The sequence below is a fragment of the Hevea brasiliensis genome, chromosome 7, assembly GCF_030052815.1.
Source record: "Hevea brasiliensis isolate MT/VB/25A 57/8 chromosome 7, ASM3005281v1, whole genome shotgun sequence".
NCBI lineage: Eukaryota > Viridiplantae > Streptophyta > Magnoliopsida > Malpighiales > Euphorbiaceae > Hevea > Hevea brasiliensis.
In genome coordinates, this window is record NC_079499.1 from 93,572,432 (window position 1) to 93,596,750 (window position 24,319).

The 24,319-nt window shown below is 33.8% G+C and overlaps 2 protein-coding genes across 2 annotated transcripts; one reads left to right on the forward strand and one right to left on the reverse strand.

Annotated features, from left to right (window-relative positions):
* Positions 1–9,083: 9,083 nt before the first annotated feature.
* On the reverse strand, positions 9,084–12,093 carry LOC110673698 (beta-glucosidase 13). Its single transcript, XM_021836858.2, has 13 exons — positions 11,894–12,093; positions 11,725–11,794; positions 11,551–11,609; positions 11,409–11,484; positions 11,230–11,307; positions 11,056–11,143; positions 10,686–10,941; positions 10,473–10,588; positions 10,180–10,397; positions 10,057–10,088; positions 9,879–9,981; positions 9,604–9,712; positions 9,084–9,523 (listed from the first exon to the last, which is right to left on the reverse strand). The coding sequence occupies exons 1-13, from the start codon at positions 12,059–12,061 to the stop codon at positions 9,334–9,336; spliced, it is 1,563 nt and encodes a 520-aa protein (XP_021692550.2). The 5' UTR covers positions 12,062–12,093; the 3' UTR covers positions 9,084–9,333.
* A 4,633-nt stretch (positions 12,094–16,726) lies between these two features.
* On the forward strand, positions 16,727–17,275 carry LOC131181392 (uncharacterized). Its single transcript, XM_058149440.1, has one exon. The coding sequence runs from the start codon at positions 16,727–16,729 to the stop codon at positions 17,273–17,275; it is 549 nt and encodes a 182-aa protein (XP_058005423.1).
* Positions 17,276–24,319: the final 7,044 nt, after the last annotated feature.

Consider the following 24,319-nt stretch of genomic DNA (forward strand, 5'->3'; position numbering starts at 1 on the left):
AAAAAGGTAAATGACATGAGCGGATGAACAAAAGTAAACTCAAGAGGATAACCGCCTTCGTGGGGTTTTCAACATAACATAAACTTGATGAAAATTACGAGCATGAAAAATAAAGAAAATAAATATAAAGAAAACGATGCACTTGATAAAGCAATGATCTAAACACTTACCTGTCAGGAGTTGAATCTACTGAACTAATTATGGAGTCACGAATATAGTAGGGCTGCGCGCTAATAGTCTGGGGACTAATTTTGCCTTGTAATGAAGAGTACCAAATTAAAAATGCAGTCGAAGCGAAATGAAAATACCCGGGCTTGAATGAGATTGATCTCACAAAATAAGAATGGATATAAAGGTGATGAAAACAGAACTAAAACTAGGAGAGAGTATCGCAGAGCAATGAACAAACTGAAAATAAAGAGTTTCAGTGTCCAACACTCCTTCAAAGGAAATACTTTAGAAAAATGGTTTCTGAAGTATTCCTATTTCGAAAGCTTAAAATAGCAGAGTAGCAAAGCTGAATCAATTTTCAGAGCCTTTCCACTATATTCGCCACCCTTTTTTTCGTCCCCTTGAACAGTTTTCATGCAGGTATTTATAGGGACTGGGTGCTCCCCATGAAGGGTCAGGATTCATTTTGAGGGAGACGGAAGGTTTGGATTTTGAAGGACATGATCGGACACTTGGGAATTAAAGAGAATCAGAATGAATGGCTGAGATCCTTTTCAGAAATTTTTATCCTTTTTCTCTTCTAATCTGACGGCTCAAATTTTCTCGTTCAGGGTGATCCGAAGGCTGGGAATAAAAGGCGTCGGTCTTGTCGTCTTCTTCTTTGATCCAAGGGCTCCGGGCTCATCCTTACAAGTAAGATCAACGGTGGAGATTGGGATGTATAGCACTATCATGACATATTCTGGCACTTGTCAGTAATGTGGGCGATTCTGAGGTGTGCGGTGGAGATTTCGCCTGCGACGCTTTAACTACCTCGGCTCTGATTATGACGTCAGTTAGCGGAAGTTGTCTTATTCTCTTTGTTTTCCGACCTCCCCTCCCTTCCGATCTTTCCAGCATGATCCTTTTCCGATCCCTCATGCTGGGCTCCCTTCTTCCGACCTCTCCTACTCCGGTCTTTTCCTTTATCTGGTCCGATTCAGTCAAAGCATTTATTCCTTCGATTTCTGAGGCATCCGCTTCGTTTTCCGCTCGCAATAAATGCTCAGATTTTCCCTATATATACCTTCAACGGGAAACCCCTCCTCATTTGATTTTCTCCTTTTCCTTCTTACATCTCCTGTTCTAACTGCTCCGGCAATAATCCCAGCCATGATAGTTGCTTTTGATCCTTTCCCGATTGTCCTCTTTATTCCTCGACTGAAAATCTACGATCCCGGTGATTGGAGAATTATGATAACCTCATTTGATGACAGTGAGAGAACCGGACTAATTTACCGACCTGGATCGAGGACTTCGATCGTGTCGATCTCGAATCGTCCGATCAATATAATTAGCGAATTGATTTCGGGCGAGAAGACTGCTAATATTTCCCTTAACTTAACATTGGTGACTACCCCTTGGAGTTCATTTGGCTTCTCACTACATTGGGTGTCCCGACAGCGGCTCGGTTCCGAGCGATAACATTGAAGACGACCTCTCTCATTCTCATGGGAGTCATAGTCCCCCCATTTGAGCTGTACATCTATCCGATGTCGACGGCCAGTCTCCTGGTCAAACACATCTTTTGATTCAGCCACGAGACTAGGCTTTGACATGGGCCTTTATTAGATGGGATGTTCCACCGATCTCTAAAGATCGCCCCTATGATGTAATCAGACCTTTAATGTAATCCGATCTCTAGAGATCGCCCAAATGATGTAATCCGACTTTTGATGTAATCCGATCTCTAGAGATCGCCCAAATGATGTAATCCGACCTTTTGGAAATAAAATTTTATTTTGACAACTATCATTTTACTATTATTGCATTGGTTATTTTTCGATCTCTGAAATATTTACCCGATCTAGCTCTTAATTTGAATGACCCTTGACCGATCTGTAATTCGAAATATCTGTCTCAATCTGCCGATCTTTGACTAGCCGATCTCTTTATGGAATTTTCGGAATATTCGTGAGATGTGTCAGAAAAGGCTGGCGAATCCCGCTAACCGATGCGCCGCTTGGGACATCATGAGCATTAAATGCTCGGACGGGTATAAATAGGGGATGGGTTAGCGATTTGCTTCCTTATGTCATTTTCGGCCTCTCGCGAACAATTCCACAAATTCTCTCATTTTTCAAGTTCTTTCGACACCGATCACACTCCGGTAAGGGTTTTAATCTTTCTTTCAGTTTAAATTTCCTCCTTTCTTTGAAAATGAGCGGTGCCGATGGTCAAAGAGCGGCAAGCCCTCCTTCCGTTCAGATCTTGTGGTCGTCTGATGAAGTTGAGGTGGTCGGACCAAGCGAGTGACCTGAGCCTCCTAGGACCTCCATTCCAGCCCATGGTCAAGCAGCTCCCTCGAGGCAAACACATTCTTCAGGGAGAGAAAACCTCCCTATGGACGAGCTGCCCTCCATCCTTCAAGAAACCGACCTACAGTCATTCAGTCAAGAGTATAACATTCGGCCCGATTCATACGAACTTATCCGGTGTCACGGCAATCACCGAGCCGATCACTTCTTCGAAGAGAATGATATGATCATGGTATACGAAGAACAGTTAAAAGCCGGGCTGCAGTTCCCTCTTGACGACTTCTTCAAGGAAGTTCTAAAATTTCACCAAGTGTGCATAGCCCAAGTTCACCCGAACTCATGGCGGATCCTAGTAGCCTTCAGAGGCCTTTGCCGAGCCAAAAGACTCCGTCCTATAGCTAAGGTGTTCGCCGAACTACATAGGCTAACTCGTCGAAAGGACGACGAGTATTGGTTCTTTCAGGCGAAGCCACATTGTGGGCTTTTTACTGATCTGCCCTCCACCCTGAAGAATTGGAAGAATTGCTTCTTTATTCTGAGGAGCAAAGTTCCAAACGGCTTTGAAGGTTTCCCACGTAGCTGGCTGCACCAAGGTCCCTTACTTCTGAAGCGGATCACCCTGAATAGGAAAGAAGGCCTAATGGTAATGGAACTAAAAGATCAGGCGGCCCATCGAAAGTATTCTTGTTTAGATGCAGTTGCAGCCGAACTGCATCATTGGACAATGCAGCTGGTCACTGGGGAAGAACGCGGGCTCCAACTCTTTGACCTCGGCTTCTGTACTTTCTATATCTCTGATCTCTGAACCCTTAGCAGACTCACAGACTTTTCTTTTGCGCAGGTATAGCGGGCGGTGAGGGTTCCAAGGAGAGCCGGAAGCGGAAGAGAGAGATCTCCCGGAAGGTACGGGAGATGAAGCGGGCTGAGGATCTGCAGACACCCAGGCATGAGCCTGGGGAAATGCAAGGAGCTCAGGACAACCGATCCCCGATATTGAAGTGGTCCGGTCTCTTCATCGTCAAGAAGAGCCGCCACCTCCTCCTCCGGTTGCTTCAAGTGTGGAAGGGGGTCCTTCCCAACCACCTATGAGGACCCTTTCCCGCGGCGCTCAAATCCTGATCCACTCGCTGGAGAAGAACTGCACGGTTCGAGAGAATTCGGGCTTTGCTAAGGTCTTGGGGTCCCTCCATCTGCCTTCGGGAGGATCGGGATAGGCTATTCCGAACAATATTGATGATATACTGACCCAAACCATGAGCCTAAGTGTGGAGAGCCTGGTGAACCAACATATTGTCCGGGAGAAGGCTCATCGCATGAGGCAGGAGCTCGAGAAGGTGGGTCATGAAGCAGCTTCCCTCCGATCCCAACTTTCGTCCGCCCAAAACTACATATCTGAAATTGAGGGGCGGATGAAATTCTACGAAGACAAGATGGCCGAGCAAGCTCATGTTCTTGAAGAGGCTCAAGCACTCTGAGCCGATGTCGCTCACCTCACTGACGAACTTAAAACAAAAGAAGAAGAGGCGATGACAAGGGAGGCCGGCGCTTATGTGAACGCCCATAGGGACCTTTTGGCCGAGCTCAGGAAGCGTTATCCCGAGGAGGACTTCTCCTGGATGGTGGACCTAGCTCCCTAAGACAAAGAGGATAGCGAGGAGGAGGCCGAGGGTGAGAGAGGGGATGAGCAAAATGTAGAACAGGCTGGAGGTGATCCTCCAGCCGAATGACTTGTATATATTTCAATTTGAAATGAAATGAAATTCCTTTTTGTTCAATGATTGGATGGGATCGGAAAGTATCTTGGTTGCATAAGCACTTGATTGTACGAACATATCACGACAACTAAAAGTGATTATTAATCTAAGTGTAAGAGATCGGAAAACATTGTAAGCATGAGATCGGCTGAGAACAAACGCCAAACGGGACTTGATTAAAATTGGAAACTTGATTTGAACACTTAAGATAGGAACCATCATTAAACCGGATTGGAACCTTAACTTTATCAAATGATTATCCCCAAACTTTTAAAAGGGAGATCGGCAATAAGACTAGTGACATAAAGGTCTAGTGTCGGTTCAATCTCGCTTGACAAGAGAAATCGGAAATGTAATTGTCCGGTTAAGGGACTTGAGAATTGGTTTGAGAGATCGGTGAGGCTTTAAATGATATGGGGTTTTAGTATTGATTCGATTCCAGTTGAGGAGAGATCGGAAATGTGGTTGGCTGGCAAAGAGAGACTCAGTGCAGGGGATCAGTTTCAAAGTTTATTGATTTCGGGGATCGGCCAAAATATGGTGTCGACAGGAAGAATATGATGTTTATGCTGTGACTGATTATGGTACTAGTTCTAGACAAAGGGCGGATCTTGGATTCCACTTGCTTATATCATATATATCTCTACAAAGATTGTTTTTCCTCTTATGAACCTATAGACAGAGAAGTTGTTTTGATGGGTAATGATCATCCCTGTAAAGTTACTGGTATTAGTACTGTCAAACTCAAAATGCACAATGGCGTGGTCAGAACTTTGATTGAGGTACAACATGTTCTAGATATGAAAAGAATCTCATCTCTTTATCTACTCTAGAAGCCAATGGTTGTAGATTTTTTGGTGAAGGTGGAGTTTTGAAGGTTTTAGAAGGTGCTCTTATTGTAATGAAAGGCATACAAATTGGTAGGTTATATGTGTTATTTACAGTCATTGGCACAATAATAATTACCACTTCTATGTCTGATTCAGATGTGACCAGGTTGTGGCACATGAGACTAAGACACTTGAGTGAGAAAGGCTTGACTATGTTAAGCAAGAGGGGCCTTCTTTGTGGCTAAAGTACATTAAGTTTGGAGTTTTGTGAACATTGTGTTTTCGACAAACAAAAGAGAGTCAGCTTCAATACAAGAGTTTATAGAACTAAAGGTAATTTGGATTATATCCATTCAGATCTTTGGGGGCCTGCATGTATTCCTTCAAAAGGTGGTGCTCGAAACATGCTTACCTTCATTGATGACTACTCTAGGAAGGTATGGGTTTATTTTCTTAAGCACAAAAATGATGTGATTGCTACTTTTAAGCAATGGAAAACGCTAGTAGAAAGACAAATAGGCAAGAAGATTAAGTGCCAACGCACTGATAATGAATTAGAATTTAGTGATAGTGAGTTCAACAAATTTTGAGAAGATGAGGGCATTGTAAGACATTTTACAGTTTAAGGAACTCCACAACACATAGCCAAGTGTATGAACAAAACTCTACTAGAAAAAGTCCAGTGTATGCTATCAAATTCTGGCTTATCTCAATATTTTTAGGCAGAAAGGGCTTCTATAGCTTGCTATTTAGTGAATCATTCTCCATCTACATCCATTAACTGTAAAACTCCAGAAGAGGTATGGTTTGGAAACCCTGCTAATTACTCTGGTTTAAGGATATTTGATTGTCCTATTTATAACCATGTCAATGATGGAAAATTGGAAGCTAGATCTTAAAAGGGAATATTTATTGGTTATCCTCTTGGTGTAAGAGGTTATAAAATTTGGTATCCTGATCCTAAGTCACCTAAGTCTGTTATTAGTAGGGATGTTGTGTTTGATGAATCTTTCATACTTCACCCAAGGAAGGAGTCTTTTGGTTCTTCTGACACAGGAGTGCAGGATTCAGATAAATAGGTAGAGGTTAAGATTGAGGTGGAGAATATATCTTCTTCACAAAATAATACTTCAGAGTAGAGCCCAGTTCAGTTACCCACTTCTATAGAAGTAGAAGAATCAATGGATGACGTGAAGGAAAAGCACTCAATTGCCAAAAATAAGTTAGAGAGGGAGAGAAGGAAGCCTTCAAGATTAGCAGATTCTATCACTTTTGCCTTTGTTGTTGCACAAGAAATAGAAGGAGATGTGATCCTTACATATTCAAAAGGCTTTTCTTGTGATGATTCTGCTAAGTGGTTGATTGCTATGCAGGAGGAGATGAGTCTCTTTATAAGAACAAAACTTGGGAATTGGTGAAAACGCCTGAAGATAAAAGGATTGTTGGCTACAAATGGATCTTCGAGAAGAAAGATGGTATTCCAAGTGTTAAAGAAGCTAGATATTAGGCACAGTTGGTGGTTAAGGGCTATAGCTAGGTACAAGGAGTTAACTTTAATGATGTTTTCTCACTTGTTATTAAACATAACTCTATTCGTGCCTTGCTTGCTCTAGTTGCTATGCATGATTTAGAGTTAGAACAACTAGATGTTAAACCGCCTTCTTGCATGGTGAACTTGAAGAGCAAATTTATATGCAACAACCTGAGGGTTTTGAGATTAAAGGTAAACAAAGTCATGTTTGCTTATTAAAGAAATCATATATGGTTTGAAGCAGTCTCCTCGACAGTGGAATAAATAGTTTGATTCCTTTATAATTGGGTATGGTTAGTCCAGAGCCAATATGATAGCTGTGTGTATTTTAGAAAAATTGCTAATGGCTCATTTATTTATTTGTTGCTCTATGTTGATGATATACTTATTGCTGCCAAGGATATGTCTGAGATTAACATGTTGAAAAAAGAATTAAGTGTTGAATTTGAGATGAAAGATTTGAGAGTTGAGAAAATTATTGGTATGCAGATTCAGAGAGATAGGACTGCAGGTAGACTTTATCTGACTCAGAAGAATTTTATTGAGAAAGTTTTGGAGTGTTTTGGCATGAAAAATGATAAACCTATTAGTACTCCACTTGCTCATTTTAGACTTTTTGCTACTTTGTCATCACAGTTAGAAGAAAAATTGAGTACATGTCACATGTTCCTTACTCTAGTGCTGTTGGTAGTATTATGTATGGCATGGTTTGCACTCACCCTAAAATTTTACATGCAGTTAGTGTTGTTAGTAGATATATGTCTAATCCTGGTAAAAAGCACTGGCAGGTTGTGAAATAGATTTTGAGATATTTGCGAGGTACTACTAATGCTTATTTGGAATTTGGAAAAAGTAAGGGTAATGTGGTTGGCTATGTTGATTCAGATTTTGTAGGTGATCTTGATAAAAGAAGATCCATCACAGGTTATGTATTTACCCTTGGTAACTATGCTATCAGTTGAAAAGCTACCTTATAGCCTACAGTTGCATTATCCACTATAGAAGCAGAATATATGGCAGTGGTTGAAGCCGTAAAGGAAGCTATTTGGTTAAGAGGTTTATTTGGTGAGCTCAATTTGAATTCATAAGTGACTATCGTCCATTGTGATAGCTAGAGTGCTATTCACTGGACCAAAGATCAAATGTTCCCTGAATGGACGAAGCATATTAATGTGAAGTACCATTTTGTTCGAGATATTATTTCACAAGGCAATATTGCTGTTAAGAAGATTGGTACTACAGATAATCCAGCTGATATATTGACTAAGCCTCTTTCAGTGAGCAAGTTCAAGCAGTGCTTGGACTTGATTGGAATATCTAATAATTGAGCTTGCCTGTAAGGGCTTATTTTGGAGAAGATGGAGAGAAATCTTCTAATTCATAACAAAAGAATTCAAGTCAAGGTGGAGATTTGTTCAGTGCAGTGCCTTGAATTCTTAATGGTTAAGAATTTTTAATTTTCAAGAAATACAATTGCTTGGCAAAAAATGTTGGAAACAAGGCAATTTGACCCAATAGTTGTCAATTTCTTGTCTTTAACAAATAAGTGTTGGTTCCACACTCCATTAGACTTTACTACTTCTTAATTAAGAATTGTATAATATACAACTAATATTTTCTTGGCTATGATTAGAAGCTAGCAAACCACTAGCCGTGAATTATGGGTCAGCAAAATTATTCTTTTGATTTAAGCGGACTTTGAATAACTATATATAGGAACAATACTTATCTTTAGAAATATAGAAAATTTTGAAAGAAAACGGTTATGTATTTGTGAGGTTATTGGGTGTAATTGGCTGTAATTGGATTCAGGAATTTGAGTCATTAATTTTCTTGTTCTTGTACTACTTTTAATTTATTAGTGGATTTTATGCTTCTCTTCGCCCATTAATGTAGGCATTACGCCGAACGAGGTAAATGATGTGTTTCTCAATTTTTATTTCCTTTTATAATTTTATTGTCACACCCATTAGCCCAAATAAATATTTATTCCGCTGTGATTTGTCCTAGCAAAAAGAAAGACTCTGTAAACCACTGCTATCCAGATCCAAGCCTCTCAGTGTATGATCAAGAACTCCAAGCATGGTGGACAGAAATTCAAACTGTAAGGCACTGCGACAAAAAGGAGAAACTATGGTGGCCTGAGCTCAAAACACGTGAGGACCTAATTGAAATCGCCAACATCATAGCATGGGGTGCTGCCGTAAACTTTAGACAGCATGCATTTGGAGATTATTTTCCTAATAGCCTACAATTGCTAGAATAAAAATGCCAAGTGAAGACCTTACAGAAAAAGAGTGGAATTTTTTGTTAGAAAGAACTGTGGCAATATTGTCAGCTACTTTCCCTTTGAAGCTTCAGGCCTGAGTGCGTTATTGAACCTTCTCCAAATGAGGAGTATACTGGGGAGGAAATGGGAGTTGAGTGGGCTTCTGAGAAGTTTAGTGGGAGATTGGAAGAATTAGAAGGAATTATTGATGAAAGAAATACAAACATGAACTTGAGGAATAGAAACGAAGTTGGCATTATCACATATCAGCTTTTGAAACCATTTTATAAACTAGGGGCAATAGGACAGAGAGAAATTCACACAAACTACTTCTACTACCAAGATCTTTTTCTCAAATGAGACACTGTGGACAAATTATAAATACAACGCTCAGATTGCATATCCTTTTTGTTGCAGCCTTCTTGAATAGTATCTGAAGCTAAAGACCTCCAAGCCAAGGGCCAAGGGCAAAGGGCAAAGGCTATATACCATGTCCCTGATTTGTTGGTGTGAGAAAGGTTTTGAACCAGTGGGCTGAGAGCTTTGGGTATCGCTTTAATCCATTTTTATAGTCTACAAAGTTGATGCCAAATCGCACAGTGAAACCTGATGTCCATTCAAAATTGTCCAGCAACGACCAGGCAAAGTATCCCTTCACATTAGCCCCCTCTCTGCAGAGAAAATTATATGTTGACATATGCATATCCACCTCATACAAATTAACCAAAGACAAAACAAGACTTGTGCTTACTTAATTGCTCTTTCCAGGAAATATAAATGGTGATAGTAGTAATCAATCCTCACTTCGTCAACCAGGGCTTCCTCCAGAGATAATGTGGCATTATTGAACTCATCAATCCCTGCATGCTAATGTTTTAGCTTCCATGTCGAGAAATTTTAGAATATAACCATTGTATGTAAACAATGTTATTATAGCCATTGATTGTGGTGGGTTTGATATGAGTCCCATCATAATCAACAGCTAAAATCTATCCATTGAACATACTATCAATTATTTATGATTACCATTTTCTGTAATGTAAATGAGTGGATTTTTGTACTTCCTCCTTATGTAGAGCAAAAGATCACGAATCCCTCTGGGATAAACATGGATGAAATCTGAAGCTGCCTAGAAGACCATATAAAATCAATTACATAATACGATAGACAACGATAAAGACTAAAAATATATAACAACACACACCTTTGGGCCAATTGGAATTCCATTACGATCACCTAGTAATGCAAAATAAATTTTATTTTATCTATACAAAGTTGAAATTTATTAATGACTTGCAAGGGTTTGAACAGCTGAATTCTTGCTTACTTGTCATGTTAACGAGAGAGTCTGTTAGGAAGCTTTTGTTTGCATTCCTAAATTGAGGGGCATAGGCTGCATAAGTAGCAGTATAATAGTTTAATCCTATAAAATCATACGATCCTTTTACCATCTGAGCTTGTTCTTTTGAGAATTTTGGCAATCGATTTCCCACATAAGATTTCATGACATGTGGGTAATCACCATTTGTCAATGGGTCCATAAACCTGAAAGAGACATGTTACTAAGCTTTCATGGCTAGCTAAAAATTTTACAAAGAAAATTACTGCCAAAACACTTACCATCCCAATGAGAAATCGAGGGCTCTCTGCGCTGCATTTATGTTATGCCTTGCATTGGAGTAGGGAACCATCCAAGGAGTCACTAAAGTAATCCCTATAATGCCTTTCTGGATTTCCTGTATAAAGTAAAAGAGAAAGAAGATTTTATATGCATTCTCACAACAATTTTTTTTTTTTTAATTATTGTGAAACATATATTGGTTGAAGTGGAACCTGATATTTGCGTTTGTACAAGTTTACAGCAGCAGCATGAGCAAGAAGCTGGTAATGTGACACCAAATAAGGCTCAGTTGCTGAATCTCCACCTGTGCAATTTATGTTTTGTGAGGCTAAGCATCGCCCAGGAGCCAGGATGCCTAATGCATAACCAGCTACACTGAATCCCGTTGGCTCATTAAATGTTATCCAATGTTTTACTCGATCTCCAAATTCCTTAAAACAAGTTTCAGCAAAATCTTGAAAATCATCCCTGCATGAACGCGCACACACACTTTATCTACATAAAATGGAAAATATTGATATGTAACTGTTGGCAAAAGGGCAAGATTTGTGTGCATGTTGTAACAAGTTAAGTGTTGCTTACACAATTCGTGGACTCAAAAACCCAGAATACTCATCTTCCAAGGATTGAGGAAGATCCCAGTGGAACAAAGTGATAAAGGGCTCTATATCTGCTTATAGAAAATTGAAATTAAGCATAAGAATACCATAATGATTGGTGAATAAATAAAATAAAGAAATTAAACTCAATTCAGACCATTTGCTAGGAGCTCATTGATGAGGTTGTTATAGTATTTCACTCCATTCTTGTTCACACCCCCACTTAGCTTTCCATCTGTGAAATTCAGAATATTCAGACTTGTTATTATAAATGACAAAAATAATTAAGAAATCATTTATTTAAAAGAAATTTAATATATGATTAAATAACTATACTTGGCAATATTCGGGGCCATGAGATTGAGAATCTGTAAGCATTCAAACCCATTTCTTTCATTATCTGAACATCTTCCTGTAATATAGTTACAAATTAATAATAATTAAATTTTTATTAAAAATAAATTTATCTCTATCTTACCTTGTAGCGGTGATATGAATCAACAGCCACATCCCCATTGCTTCTATCTATAATCTTATCTGCAATTTCCATGTTTATGAAAAATTAAAGTAAAAATTTTTAGCAATCAAATAATTTCTGGATATTTAGCTCATCAAAAGCATAATTCAAAGATAGGGAAAGATTATAAGGGACCTGGATATCTATGAGTAAAAGTATCCCATATGCTTGGCCCTTTACCTCCTTCTCTTGCTGCACCTTCATACTGATGAAGAAATAATAAACACCAAGAAAATTGGAAAAAAAAAAAATTCCTGCAATATCATATATGGCTTATATATAGAAAAAACCAAGAAAGGATCACCTGGTAAGCTGATGAAGCCGTCCCAAAAAGGAAACCTGCCGGAAAATTAGTCCGATTGAAGGAGGCTGTACTATACCTGGAACCATAAGCTATACTGGTATCGAGTGCTCCATGGAAAATTAGGATGCCTAACACTATGGGGGGGAAGAAATGGCAGTCAATTGCCATACCTTATTGACTGGTTATTAATCAATGAGATCACTAGCATTGCCTTTAAAGATATTATAAGCAATTAAATAATAATTAAAATATAAGAAAGAAACAATTTAATACTTAAATTTTATTTTATATTATATTTTAATTTTTAAATTTAAAAAATTAATTATTTAGTCTTTAAATTTATATTATATTATAATTAATCTTTAAATTTTAATAAATAAATTAATTAATTTAAATATATAAAATAATTTAATTTATATAATATGAAAATTAAATTATTTTATATATTAAAATAATAAAAAAAATATGATAAAGTATAATATAATATAAAATTTATAAATTAAATAATTAATTATTTTAAATTTTAAATATAAAAAAATTTAAAAATTAAATTATAAATTTTTTTTTAATAAATAACTCTAGATAGTCAATAAATTATTGAATAATATATTTTATTAATTATAGTATTTAATATTAAAATATTATTCGCGAGAAAGAGGACAAATATTGTCTGACAAAATCATGGAATCGATGAAACCCAACATCATCTGAAATATTCATAGAAATTAGCAGGCCAGGCCGTCTCTCTGGAATCACATACATTGATTGATCCTTTTGTCTTATTTGAATTGCTGTTGAAAAGAAATAATTATTTAAATATATTATTGACAGAATATTAAAATTAATTTAACATTAAATTTGATTTATTTTAATTATAAAAATTATAAATTAATTAAACATTTTTTTCTAAATTTATTTAGCTTTACTATTAAAGTTATTATTAAAAAATATTTTTTTAAAATATATTAATTAGAGTATATTGAAAATTAATTTAAAAATAAATTTAACATATTTTTCTTATATAAGAACTTTAAAATAATTAAATAATTTTTTAAAATTATTTTTTCAACATAATTTAAAATAATGCTCTTTAAAAAAAAAGTTTTTTTGACATTTCAACCTCCATTCTATATGAAATTAGGATTTTTTTTTTTTTAATATGATTCCAATAGCTGAAGAGAGTTTAAAACTGAGATGAAACAGTTACGCAACTATTATGAACACTCCATAGCAGAGTACACACACAAAGGGAAGAAGTTAAGCATCTTCCATTTTATTGATGGTATTCTTCTAACATACAGACACTGAGCAAAAAAGCTTTGCTTTCTGATTGTTTTGAGAGTCGTGTAAGATTATTCTTGCCATCTATTGAATTAGACCCGAATTGGGTGACGAAGGTTAATGGTCAATACTATTCAATATAAATAGTATAAATTGAATTGAATTATTTTAATTCAGTAATTTAGTTCAATTTTTAAGATAATTTAATTTAGTTTAGTTTTAAATTTTAAAAATTTCAATTATTTTGATTTGATTCAGTTTTAGAGAAAAAAATTAATTAAATCAAATCAAATTAAAAAAAATAATTGAATCAAAACGAATTAAATTATTTTACTATTTTTAAATTAGTTTATTAATTGTGTAATGAATGTTAGTGGCCAACACTATTCTGTTTGAATCATATACATTGACTTTAACTGTTTTTATTCAGTAATTTAGTTTAATTTTTAAGGTAATTTAATTTAATTCAGCTTTAGATTTTAAAAATTTTAGTTATTTCGATTCGGTTCAATTTAAAAAAAAATTGAATCAAACCAAATAAAAAAAAATCAATTCAATCAAACTAAATCAAATTGTTTTATTACTTTTTAATTGCTTTACTTTTAAATTACTTTATTTTTATAGAGAATCTATGTATTATATATAATTTTACATATATAATTTTTTTTTATTTCATTAATTAATGGTTATTAGGTTCAAATTAATGTCAAAATCAAACTAAATAACTTAAAAATTAAGTATAAATAAAAAAAATCAAAGTTAAAAAACCGATTAGTTTGAATCCAATTGAATTGAGTTAGGACAGTTTGATTCTTTTTTCATGCATTTCGGTTCAGTTCAATTTCTAAAATGTAGTAATTCGACTTTGATGGTTCAGTTTAAATCGAATGCTCAATCCTAACGAAGGTTGATTCAGTTGTTAAATCTCAATTTCAAATTGTCTTTTTTGGTGGGTAATTTATAACTCTATTATAATCTCTCAATAAGCTTAGTTGTATATTTTGATCCTAAACAAAGAAGCGTTCGTTCACCTAATTTTTTTTAAAAAAAAATATTAAGCCCCAATTGCTCAATGTAATCATCACTACATTCGAAACCTTCATTTAGGTCCATGTCAAGAATCCTGAAGCATGTGCTAAGACCCCTCCCAATTAGCAATTGTCTGAGTGTAAGTATTGGTACAATAACTCCTATACTCCCGCGAGTGCGTGTTTCACTTAATGTCACAAAAAGAATCCTTAAGCATTTACTCCTAGCTAGAGACGGTAATCATCTTCAAAATTATTATTATTATTATTATTATTATTATTATTATTATTATTATTATTATATTTAAATTTAATTTTAATTAGTATTTTTAATATTTAAATTCATTTCAAACTTGATTAAAAATTTTTCAAAACTATTTAAATATGTCTCAGATCTAATTAATTTTACCCGAATAATATTTGAATACGTTTACCTTTATATATATGTTAATTAATAATATATACAAAATATAACTTTTACTAATAATTTATATTTTAAAATTTTAATAATTCCATAAAATATTATTAAACATATGATAGATGAAGGGGAGAAATTGGGACTATTACTCTAGTGCCTTGGTAACGTTTGTAAGAGGATAGTAGAAATTTATCCTTGAGAGAAAAACTTAAATTTATCCTTAAGGAAAAAACTTACTTAGATATACTCTATCATGAATTTTTAAGATATAAAAATATAAATTTTATTTATTTTAAATATATGTTTCATTACATACACATTTTTATTTATTAAATAAATGATAGATTGAACATAGGTAAGAAATTTTCCATTCTTTGAATTTTTTTTCAAGCACTTTAAAGTGGGTGTGTGAGATTATTTACATAGACAACCTTTGTACGTATTTGAAAGTGAATTTAATAAATGTTTTATTTCCCAGTACTAATTACGGACTAAGGAGTGGCCTTAATTACCATCTTCTATAATGGTGGATGTTAGCAATATATACATGACCGTTAACAACCAAATAAATTTCTGTAAAAGTTATTTTCTATCAAAAAATAGCTTACAACTATAAGAAAAAATTGTGTCTTTCACACTTGCATATATATAAAAAGATCTCATTGTACTTATGTTAGAGTAAAAAATTAGAATACTTTCATAAATAGGGTTAAACATAAATATACTGCCACATAAAAACACAGTGGCATTATATAATATTTATCCTATATATAAAAATTGTGCATAGTTCTTCACAAAAATGTGAGTTCTCCTAAATGTAAATCTATTCGTGGATGATATTATCCTTTTTGGTCAAGCTTTGGTGTAGGAAGCTAACCAATTGAAGCAGATTCTAAAGGATTATAGTGCAGCATCTAGCCAGCGTATAAATCAGAGAAAGTCTGATTTAACCTTTAGTCGAAACACCCCATTAGTGGTCCAGGAACAAATAGTTGAAGTGCTCAACATTCCAAACTCCAGATTGCACTCAAACTACCTTGGTTTTCCTGTGTCTTAGGGTCGATCCAAAACCCAGGCACTTGCTTTTCTGAAGGAGAGACTCATCCAAAAGCTTTAAGGGTGGAAGAGTAGATTTTTGTCTCTTGCGGGGAAGGAGATTAAGCTTAAAGCGGCAATCCAAGCTATTCCATCTTATGTAATGTCTGTTTTCAAGCTTCCCTTATCTATCATTAATGATTTCTATCAATTATCGACTAAATTTTTGTGGAGGAACTCTTTTGATAAAGCGAACGTTCACTAGTTAAATTGGCAGAAGCTATATTGGAGTAAGAGGGATGGAGGCATGGGTTTTAAGGATTTATCCTTATTTAATCTTTCTTTGTTAGGGAAGTAGGCTTGGAGACTACTTCTAAATCGCCATTCTCTTTGGGCAAAAATAATGAAGGATATTTATTATCCCTATTCAAATTTTCTTGCCACAATGAGAGGATATTGCCCTTCATAGGGATGGAGGAGTTTATTGGAGGGGCTTGATGTGATTAGATCTGGGATAAGATGGAATATAGTTGGTCCTTTTTTTCTAAGTATTTGGGAGGAACCTTGGGTTCCCACTCTTCCTAGATTCACAATTACAAATCCAAGACAAGTAAATTTTTCATCCTCATACATAGTGGATGCAATCATTCCAAGCGCAAGCCAATGGGAACTATTGATGTTATATGCAGCTTTCACTCCAAAAGAATGTCGAGAAATCATCAAAATTCCTATTGGTTCACATCCCAAGGAAGCTAGTAGAGTGTGGCACTTCTCAAGATTGGTACTCCTACTGTTAAAGCTATTTATCATAGGCTGAAACAGTTGTAAGTTCCACAACAAGCAGCATTCTCATCTTCATCCAGATCAGTGTCCATAGATTTCTGGAAGAAATTATGAAAATTGGAGGTTCCTCCTAAGTTGCGTTTGTTTATATGGCAAGCTTGTAAAAATACTCTGGCTATAAAGGAAAATTTATTTAAGAAGAAATGTGTGTCTTCCCCTGACTGCCCTCTTTGTCTTCAAGGACCAGAGACTTTAAAACATCTGTTTTTTTTTTTTTGTTTTATAGTCATGCTAAGGCTTCCTGCTTTGGTTCCAATCTTGGTTTTTGTCCGTGGACTGAAGGTTTTGGATCTTTTTATTGATTGGTGGATTTTGTTATCTAATAGTAAACAATCTCTTGATAATAGGGAGCTTAAGTTAGCTTGGTTCATGTGCTGGCATATCTGGAAAGCTCGAAACAATGCAATTTATAATGCTGCAGAGTTGGATCCTAGACTCACTTTCTCCAGAGCTCAGAAGGATTTTGAAGAATTAACTTCAATTACTATTTGGCAATCTTATTCTCTAATCATGCCTCATAACTCTTTTGTCAAATGGTCTCTGCCATCTGCTAGTTTGTTTAAACTAAACGTGGATGCTTCTTTTGATGAATGCCCTTCCAATGCTGCTTATGGTTTTTCGTTGAGAAATGCTTCGGGTTTTTTTCTTGATGGTGGGGCTGCTGTTTTTTCATGTTCATCATCTCTTGCGGCTGAAGGTTTGGGTCTAAGGGCAGCAATTAAATTTGTGATAGATAGAAATCTTGTCCAGTGTTCTATAGAGACTAATGCTCTATAGATTAAGCTCTTGATTTCTTTCCCTCCTCACTCTATTCCTTGGGAAGTGGAAGCAATCATTCATGAAATCAAATTGCTTTTATTTGCTCATCCTGTTATTTCTGTTGTTCATGTCCCCAGAACTACAAATTCTTTTGCAGACTGGGTGGCTTCAAATGCTCGAAAAGGCTAGCTGTTACCTGGATGGATTTCAAATTCTCCAAGTACTTTACGTGCTCGATTACAAGAGGATATGTTGTAATTTGCCTTTCATGCATGAATTCATTTCTGATAAAAAAAAAAATCCTTTCATCATTGTGAGAGAGAGTATATATAAATTGATAGAATGAAATAAGTTTTCGTCAAGAGATTATAAGAGTGCCTCTAGACCAATCGACCCAATAAAAAAAAAAATACTTAGATTAAATAAAGAAAAAAAAGAGATTTAAAAGAATAGGAAAAATTTTGGGGATTTGTACTTGTAAGGTTTGCGTCTGAATTTGCAGGATTCTTATTTTAATAATTGTGCGCTGAGCATTTGGAGTAATTATATCTTGTAGTAGTAATTTCAGGTAAAATATTTTATATGAAATGACAAATCAATAAAAATTAAATATTTATATATTAGTGAATTTTATAAAATTATAATTATTAAATAATTAATCAGTAACTTTTTTAAAAAAAATTCAATAACTACTTTTATTTACGTGTAACTAATTCATTTATTGATTTGCCATTTCGTATGAATATACTTATATAGTGTCATTGTGTTAGCATATAATTTCTTGAGCATTTGAGCATGCTTCATTGGCCGAATGCTAAAGTATATATCTTTAATATCTGCAGTAAGAGGCTTCTCAGGGGGCTTTTTTTCAAATGATTGTGTTTGAAAAAAATTATTACCATAAGGAGTTGAAATTTGAAATATTTATCAAAAGGAGTGAAGGAAATTGAGTTGGAGGAGAAAGAGACTGTAAAATGCTACCTATAGATGTGTCCATCAGTTGAATAATGAAGAGAAAAATACATAATTACAGGAAAATTAAAAAATTAACAAAACTCTAATATAGGTAGCGTCCAGTTAAAGTGGCCAGCTAGACGCTACCCATAGATATATCTAGCTGATTGCCAAGATTCAGACCATTCCCTGCTATACGCTATAGTAACGTCCAGCTATTAAATCCCAAGATAAATTTCACCCTCCCTTTCCAACGTTGGCCCAATCACTCTTCATATGTTTAGCAATCCCACCCTTGCAGAAGGGAAAAAAAAAAAAAAAAAAAAAAAATCTCAGCTCCTCTCACTTTCTCTTGTGTAGAATTCTCACAAAATCCAGTTCAACTTCTCTCATTTCTCATACAAGGACAGTAACATTTTAATCTAAGGTTTTTCTTTTTTGGTAAATTTAATATTGTTTATATAATAATATGGTGTATTTTACTCTTAGAAAAAAGTTGGATGTTTAGAAAATGATTAGGAATGTAAAGTTTCAATACTAAAATTTAAAAAAAATATGTAATATATTTTTATATGTATGCAAAAAATTTTTAAAAAAGTATATGTTATTTTTATGTGACTTGAATTTTGGATATGTTTTTATGGACCTGAATTGTGATCTGACCAAAAAGCTTTATGTTGTGACCCAATTAGGATAAAAAATGAGATCTATGGGTAGCGGAGGGCATGAGTTGATAGGCCTGGGCCTCAAGCCCACCACTGATATCTTTGGAGGCACGGGGACAACATCTCTGTGATATGAATAGGTATAAATATTATAATATTTTGCCTTTTGCAGTAGAATTGTGAGATATTCTGAAATCACACTAAGGCTAAGGTTTGAGAGTTCTAAGTGATTGTATTTTACTCTTTTCATAATAGTGGAACTTTTTCTCTTGTCTTGTCTTGCCTGTGAACGTAGACTTACAGTTAAATCACGTTAAATCTTACATTATTCTTCTTCTCTTTTTTGCACTGAGTGATTGTGTGATTTGTGTGTGTGCCTTAGATTTTCATACCTATTACAACAGTATACATGGTGATTATTATTATTATTATTATGAAAATGTTAGTATATGCAATATATTTGTAACATCCTCATATTAAGTAGTCCGCACATTCTACTATTTCGGTGACTAAGGTCGGTCCGGACACTAGAATATCTAGAACTATACTCATATCACATAGAGAAACCATAAATAAAATTGATAAAGACCAAATGAAGTAGGATGAAAATAAGTGAAATAAAGCCTAAATCGGTTAATGAGTCGATGTCCCAGCGATGGGTGACCGATCCGGAAAGCGACTGCGAGCTCAGTTGCAACTCTAAATTCGTGTGGGACCCCATGACATCCTAGGCCAAGGGATAATTATGAAACTACTGGGAACTAGAAAACCACAGAAAAGAAAAGAGAACAAGTTCAAATAAGTGAATCAGAGCTTAAGGACTCGTCGGCTATTATTTAAAAGACGGATGGTAACCGATGAGGGGCATTTTGGTCAATTCACTTCTAGATGTGACTTTTGATCTAAGTGTCCATTAAATTGTATGAGATTAAAATATTGAAAAAGAAATTAAAAATAGAGATGTGTATGGAAAAGGAAAGAAAAAGAAATGAAATTTCAAAATTTTAAATGAATTATGACATCACTATGACCTAAGGATGATACAATTAAAATTGTAATTTAAAATTTATTTAATTAAGGGATAAATAACATGTAAGAGGACAAGAAACAAATAATTGAAAGTCAAAAATTTTATTCCTTCTTCAACCTTGGCCAGCCATCCTTATCTCTCTCACCATCTCTCCATTTCTTCCTCCATTAATGACACCTTGAGCTCCCATTTATTTGATCTTCGTAAGAAGGTTGGGAACAAGAAGAAGTAAAGAAAGTGAAGAATTGGAAGGGATAAAATTCTTCTCAATAAGGTAAGCCATCCTTCCCATTTAAAATTGATGCCTACTCATAGAATTAAGGTTGAATAAGAGGAAATAACTTAAGAAAGCATGAAAATTTTACATGAAACCTAAGTGTAAAATTCGGCCAGCCTTGTGGGATGCTAGGGTTGATGTGTTTTGATGGAATCAATGATGAAATCTTGCATATGTGATGTAGTATACATGATTGGAAAGATGAGATTACATGATTTTGCATGAAATTAGTAAGATTAGAGAATTAGGGTTTATGGAGAATTAGGGTTTTATGGTAGATCACTCAATTGATGTTAGTAATGGTAAATTAAGGTCATGTAATGTGACATAAATGTGTATTGATGTTAAATTGAGGACTACGAATGATGAATTGGTGGTGTGCCATAAGTTGGAATTTTGGACAGCTTGAGTCCAATCCACTTAGATGGTTTTAAGTTGAGTTATATAGCTCCAATTGGTGTGAGACCAATTGGAGATGAAACTTAAGACATAGGGTTATAATTTTCATGAAGAGACCTTGTCCAAAAATTAACCATAAGTTGCCCTAAAATTTTCTTGAATTTGGAATTGGTGTTCTGGACCTGATCAGAAATGACCAAATGAATAGTATATCTTCAATTAGGCATAACTCACACTAGAAAACTCCAAATTAGGTGATTCTTGAACCAATGGAAACTTGAAACATAGTAGAACACTTCTTATCGAGATCATAAACCCAAATTTTGACCATAACTTAGTCAAATTGCTAAGCAAAGTTAGTCCATCAAATCTGCCTGATTTTAGACTAACCTAGAAATTATGGATTTTAGGCCATCCGACTAGTTTTGGTAAAAATGTCATAACTTGGGCTACAAAATTGCAAATACAGTGATTCAAAAACTAAAATCTTCATAAGACCTAGAACTACAACTTTGATGTTTTGGCCAGAACCTAGATCCTAAAAGAACTTAATGAAATTGTTAGGACAATACAGGACTTCCCAATCTGAAATTCCTACAATGGAATCACTTTAGCCAATTGACCCTAGACAGTAAGTAGATCATAACTTTCACTAGAAAATTCCAAATGGGATGAGCCAAAATGATTTGAAAACCTAAGACTTAGAGCTACAACTTTGGTTTAGAAATCTTACTCAAATTCTGAATGTAAGGATCTCAAATGTGAATTGCAAAGACTTACCTAGCCTTGAAATCCATAATGTACAAGGTTTATGAGTCTAGGTTGATTAAATTACCATAACTCAACCTATACAACCTCAAATTTAGAAATTCTTGAACCCGTGTAACCATGAGACACAGGGGAACAACTCATATGAAGAACATCAAGCCAAATTATGACCAAAACTAGTTCAATTAGTTTGACCAATTTGAGTTCTAGAATCTGCCCTGTTCTGTAACAGTATTGGTCACTGGACCAGTATTTGGTAAATTGACCATAACTAGAGCTACAAAACTCCAAATTAAGTGATTCAAATTGGAAACAAAACTTAACACATAAAGGAACAACTTTCATTAAGATCATATCATTAAATTATGACTAGAACTAGGTTGAAATTGGGTTCTATATTCAAGGTTCAAAACTGTCTAGAACCCAAATTCCTTGAAATTGCATAAATAATTTAGGCATTCATTTGATTAGTTAGTGGAAATACTTAGGATAAGTATTGAGACATTTCCATTGTGTATTTTCAATGGAAAAGGAGCCTCCTAAGGAGAGGACAAGCTGAACTAGAAAAAAAGGAATATAAAGAGGTTTGTGCACAACTAAACACTTTCTTGGTTTTCCCAATTTGAAATTGATTGTATTGCACTATTGTGAATGAATTTTGAACTTTCCCTTATATGATGAGAACTTTAAATGTGTGAATGAAATTATGTATTGCCAACCCTATAAAGGAAATTTGATAAATGACATGTGTTATTGTAAATTGTAATACAATTCTTTGAAAGGAAGTTTATAAACTTGTTTTGAAACCACAATTAGCATGACAATTATAATTGTATTCCCCATTTATAATGATCAATGGGGTGAGATTGATTATGTTGTCCCCCATTTATAATAATTAGTGGGGTGAGATTGATTATGTCCCTCTCTGGCTTGCCAGTTTAGGTGAGATTGGATGAGTACTTATATAGCTAGCTAGCCCTTGTGTCCCTCTTTAGCCTTAGTTATTGGAGTGTGATTGCTTTGTCGTGGTGCATAACATGGCATTGATCGAAAATTTTATGTAATATTCCTAATTGTGTGAATTATTGATAACATTTCTAAATTGTGAATATTTTGGATAAATGTGATAGAAATAAACGATTTACAATTATTAAAGTTGTGATTTTTGGTTTTATGGATTTGTGGTGAGTTTGCAAATATATCAAATTTCTTGCTATATTTTGTTAGAATTTTCTTCTTATAGTATTTTAAAAATTTTAGTTGTGCACCGCTGAGTGTAATACTCAGCGATAGCTTATTCATGCTATCGCAAGTAAGGGGAAGGAAAAGGCTGCAGGGTGAGCAGCGCAGAGCAGAATAGAATATAACTTTGGGTATACATTTTAGGTATACCCTTGTATATATTCATTTTGATGTACATGTTTCTGAATGTATTTATATGTGGACGTTGAGCAGTTGATACAAAGCTTGTAATGTTATTTTGGTTAATGTAAATTTTTATAATATAAACTTTGTTATTCCAATGAACGCAACTCTTTAAATTTTCTTTTGAATTCTGTAAATAAGGAATTACTTTTCTTATGATGAAGATTATTGAGACTGAAATGTGATGATTTGAGTTGAGCTGTAGATAATATATTTTTTTATGAATTGATTTTCACAGGTTTTAAAGAACTATTTTCTTAATTTTTAGTCGTTAGTCTGTCAAAATTTCTGTAAAAATTCTAGAATTGTCAAATTAATTCAAATTAAAATTTTATGATATGCATCTAAATTGAAAACATTTTAACAATTCTTTTATCCTCATTTTCACCTAAATAAAATTAAAATTGTTTTAAAATCTCTTGTAGTATATTTAATGAGTTATCGGTCAGCGAAATTCAGTAATTTACTAGATATATTACGGGATCATTTCATGCCTTACGGAGGGGTAAGATGTGACAATATTAAAATGTGTAGGTAATTATTTTTTTTAATTTTAATAAGTTTAAATTGTTGTCATAATTAGAAAATTTGTTTTTGAATAAAATAAAGTTTTTTTTAATAATATGTTAAATTATGAGGTGATTAGAATGAACACGGTAGATTTTAAAAATACATAATTTATTTTATTTTGTTTTAAATTTAAAATATTTTGTAAATTTTCTATTATTGTTAGCATATAATTGTAAATATGTAAAAGTTTGTGGGGTATATAATAATTAAGAAAATAAATTTATAATTTTGTGGAACATACAAGACATTGTGTATTGGTTTGTTAATTTGGAAAAAACAAAGGTAGTAAATGTCATTCATCTTAATACATTTATATTAGTTGTAAACTTATAAGTTTGTATACTTTTGATTGTTTCCATAAAAGATTGATTGTAGTTATTATTAATAAATATGATGCATGTTAAAAATGTAAAAATATTATCTGTGATACATATTTAATATTGATTAAATGAATTATATATAGATTATAATAATATGAATTAATTATTTGTGAAATATTATTTTATATAATTGAAAAAGACAATGCCAAATTTAGATAATTATTAATTATTTAATGGAAGTCACATAATAAAAAAAAATGCCATCGTATATGTTTTTAAAAGTTGTTAAATAATAAAAATGAATGTTTAATAATGAAATAACCTTAATATGATTTAATTTGTAGAAAATTTAATTTTTACTATTTAAAAATTATTAATTTTATTTCTTAAATTATTTTAATAAATTAATATGTTTTACTAATTATAATTTAATTGATGTTCTTATTCAAAAATTGGGAAACTTAATCATTTATTAATTAGTTAATCAACAATTTAAAATATTAAAGATAATACACCTTGAAATTTAAATTATTTCATTGTATTACTTCTTAGTCTTATGATTGTAATTAAATTAAACTAGTTAAATTTGATTGCATATTGTAAGCTCTATTTAATAATGTTAAAAAGGCAAATTATGGATTTTTCCCTTTTCAA

What these genes read in the sequence shown, in the direction of transcription:
- LOC110673698 (XM_021836858.2), bottom strand. Translation starts at nt 12,061, where the DNA reads ATGGCAATTGACTGCCATTTCTTCCCCCCCATAGTGTTAGGCATCCTA. An exon ending in TTTTACTCATAGATATCCAG is followed by an intron (nt 11,610 to 11,724) that starts GTCCCTTATAAT and finishes TGGAAATTGCAG; the next exon opens with ATAAGATTATAGATAGAAGC. An exon ending in GAATTCCAATTGGCCCAAAG is followed by an intron (nt 9,982 to 10,056) that starts GTGTGTGTTGTT and finishes ATGGTCTTCTAG; the next exon opens with GCAGCTTCAGATTTCATCCA.
- LOC131181392 (XM_058149440.1), top strand. Translation starts at nt 16,727, where the DNA reads ATGCTAAGGCTTCCTGCTTTGGTTCCAATCTTGGTTTTTGTCCGTGGA.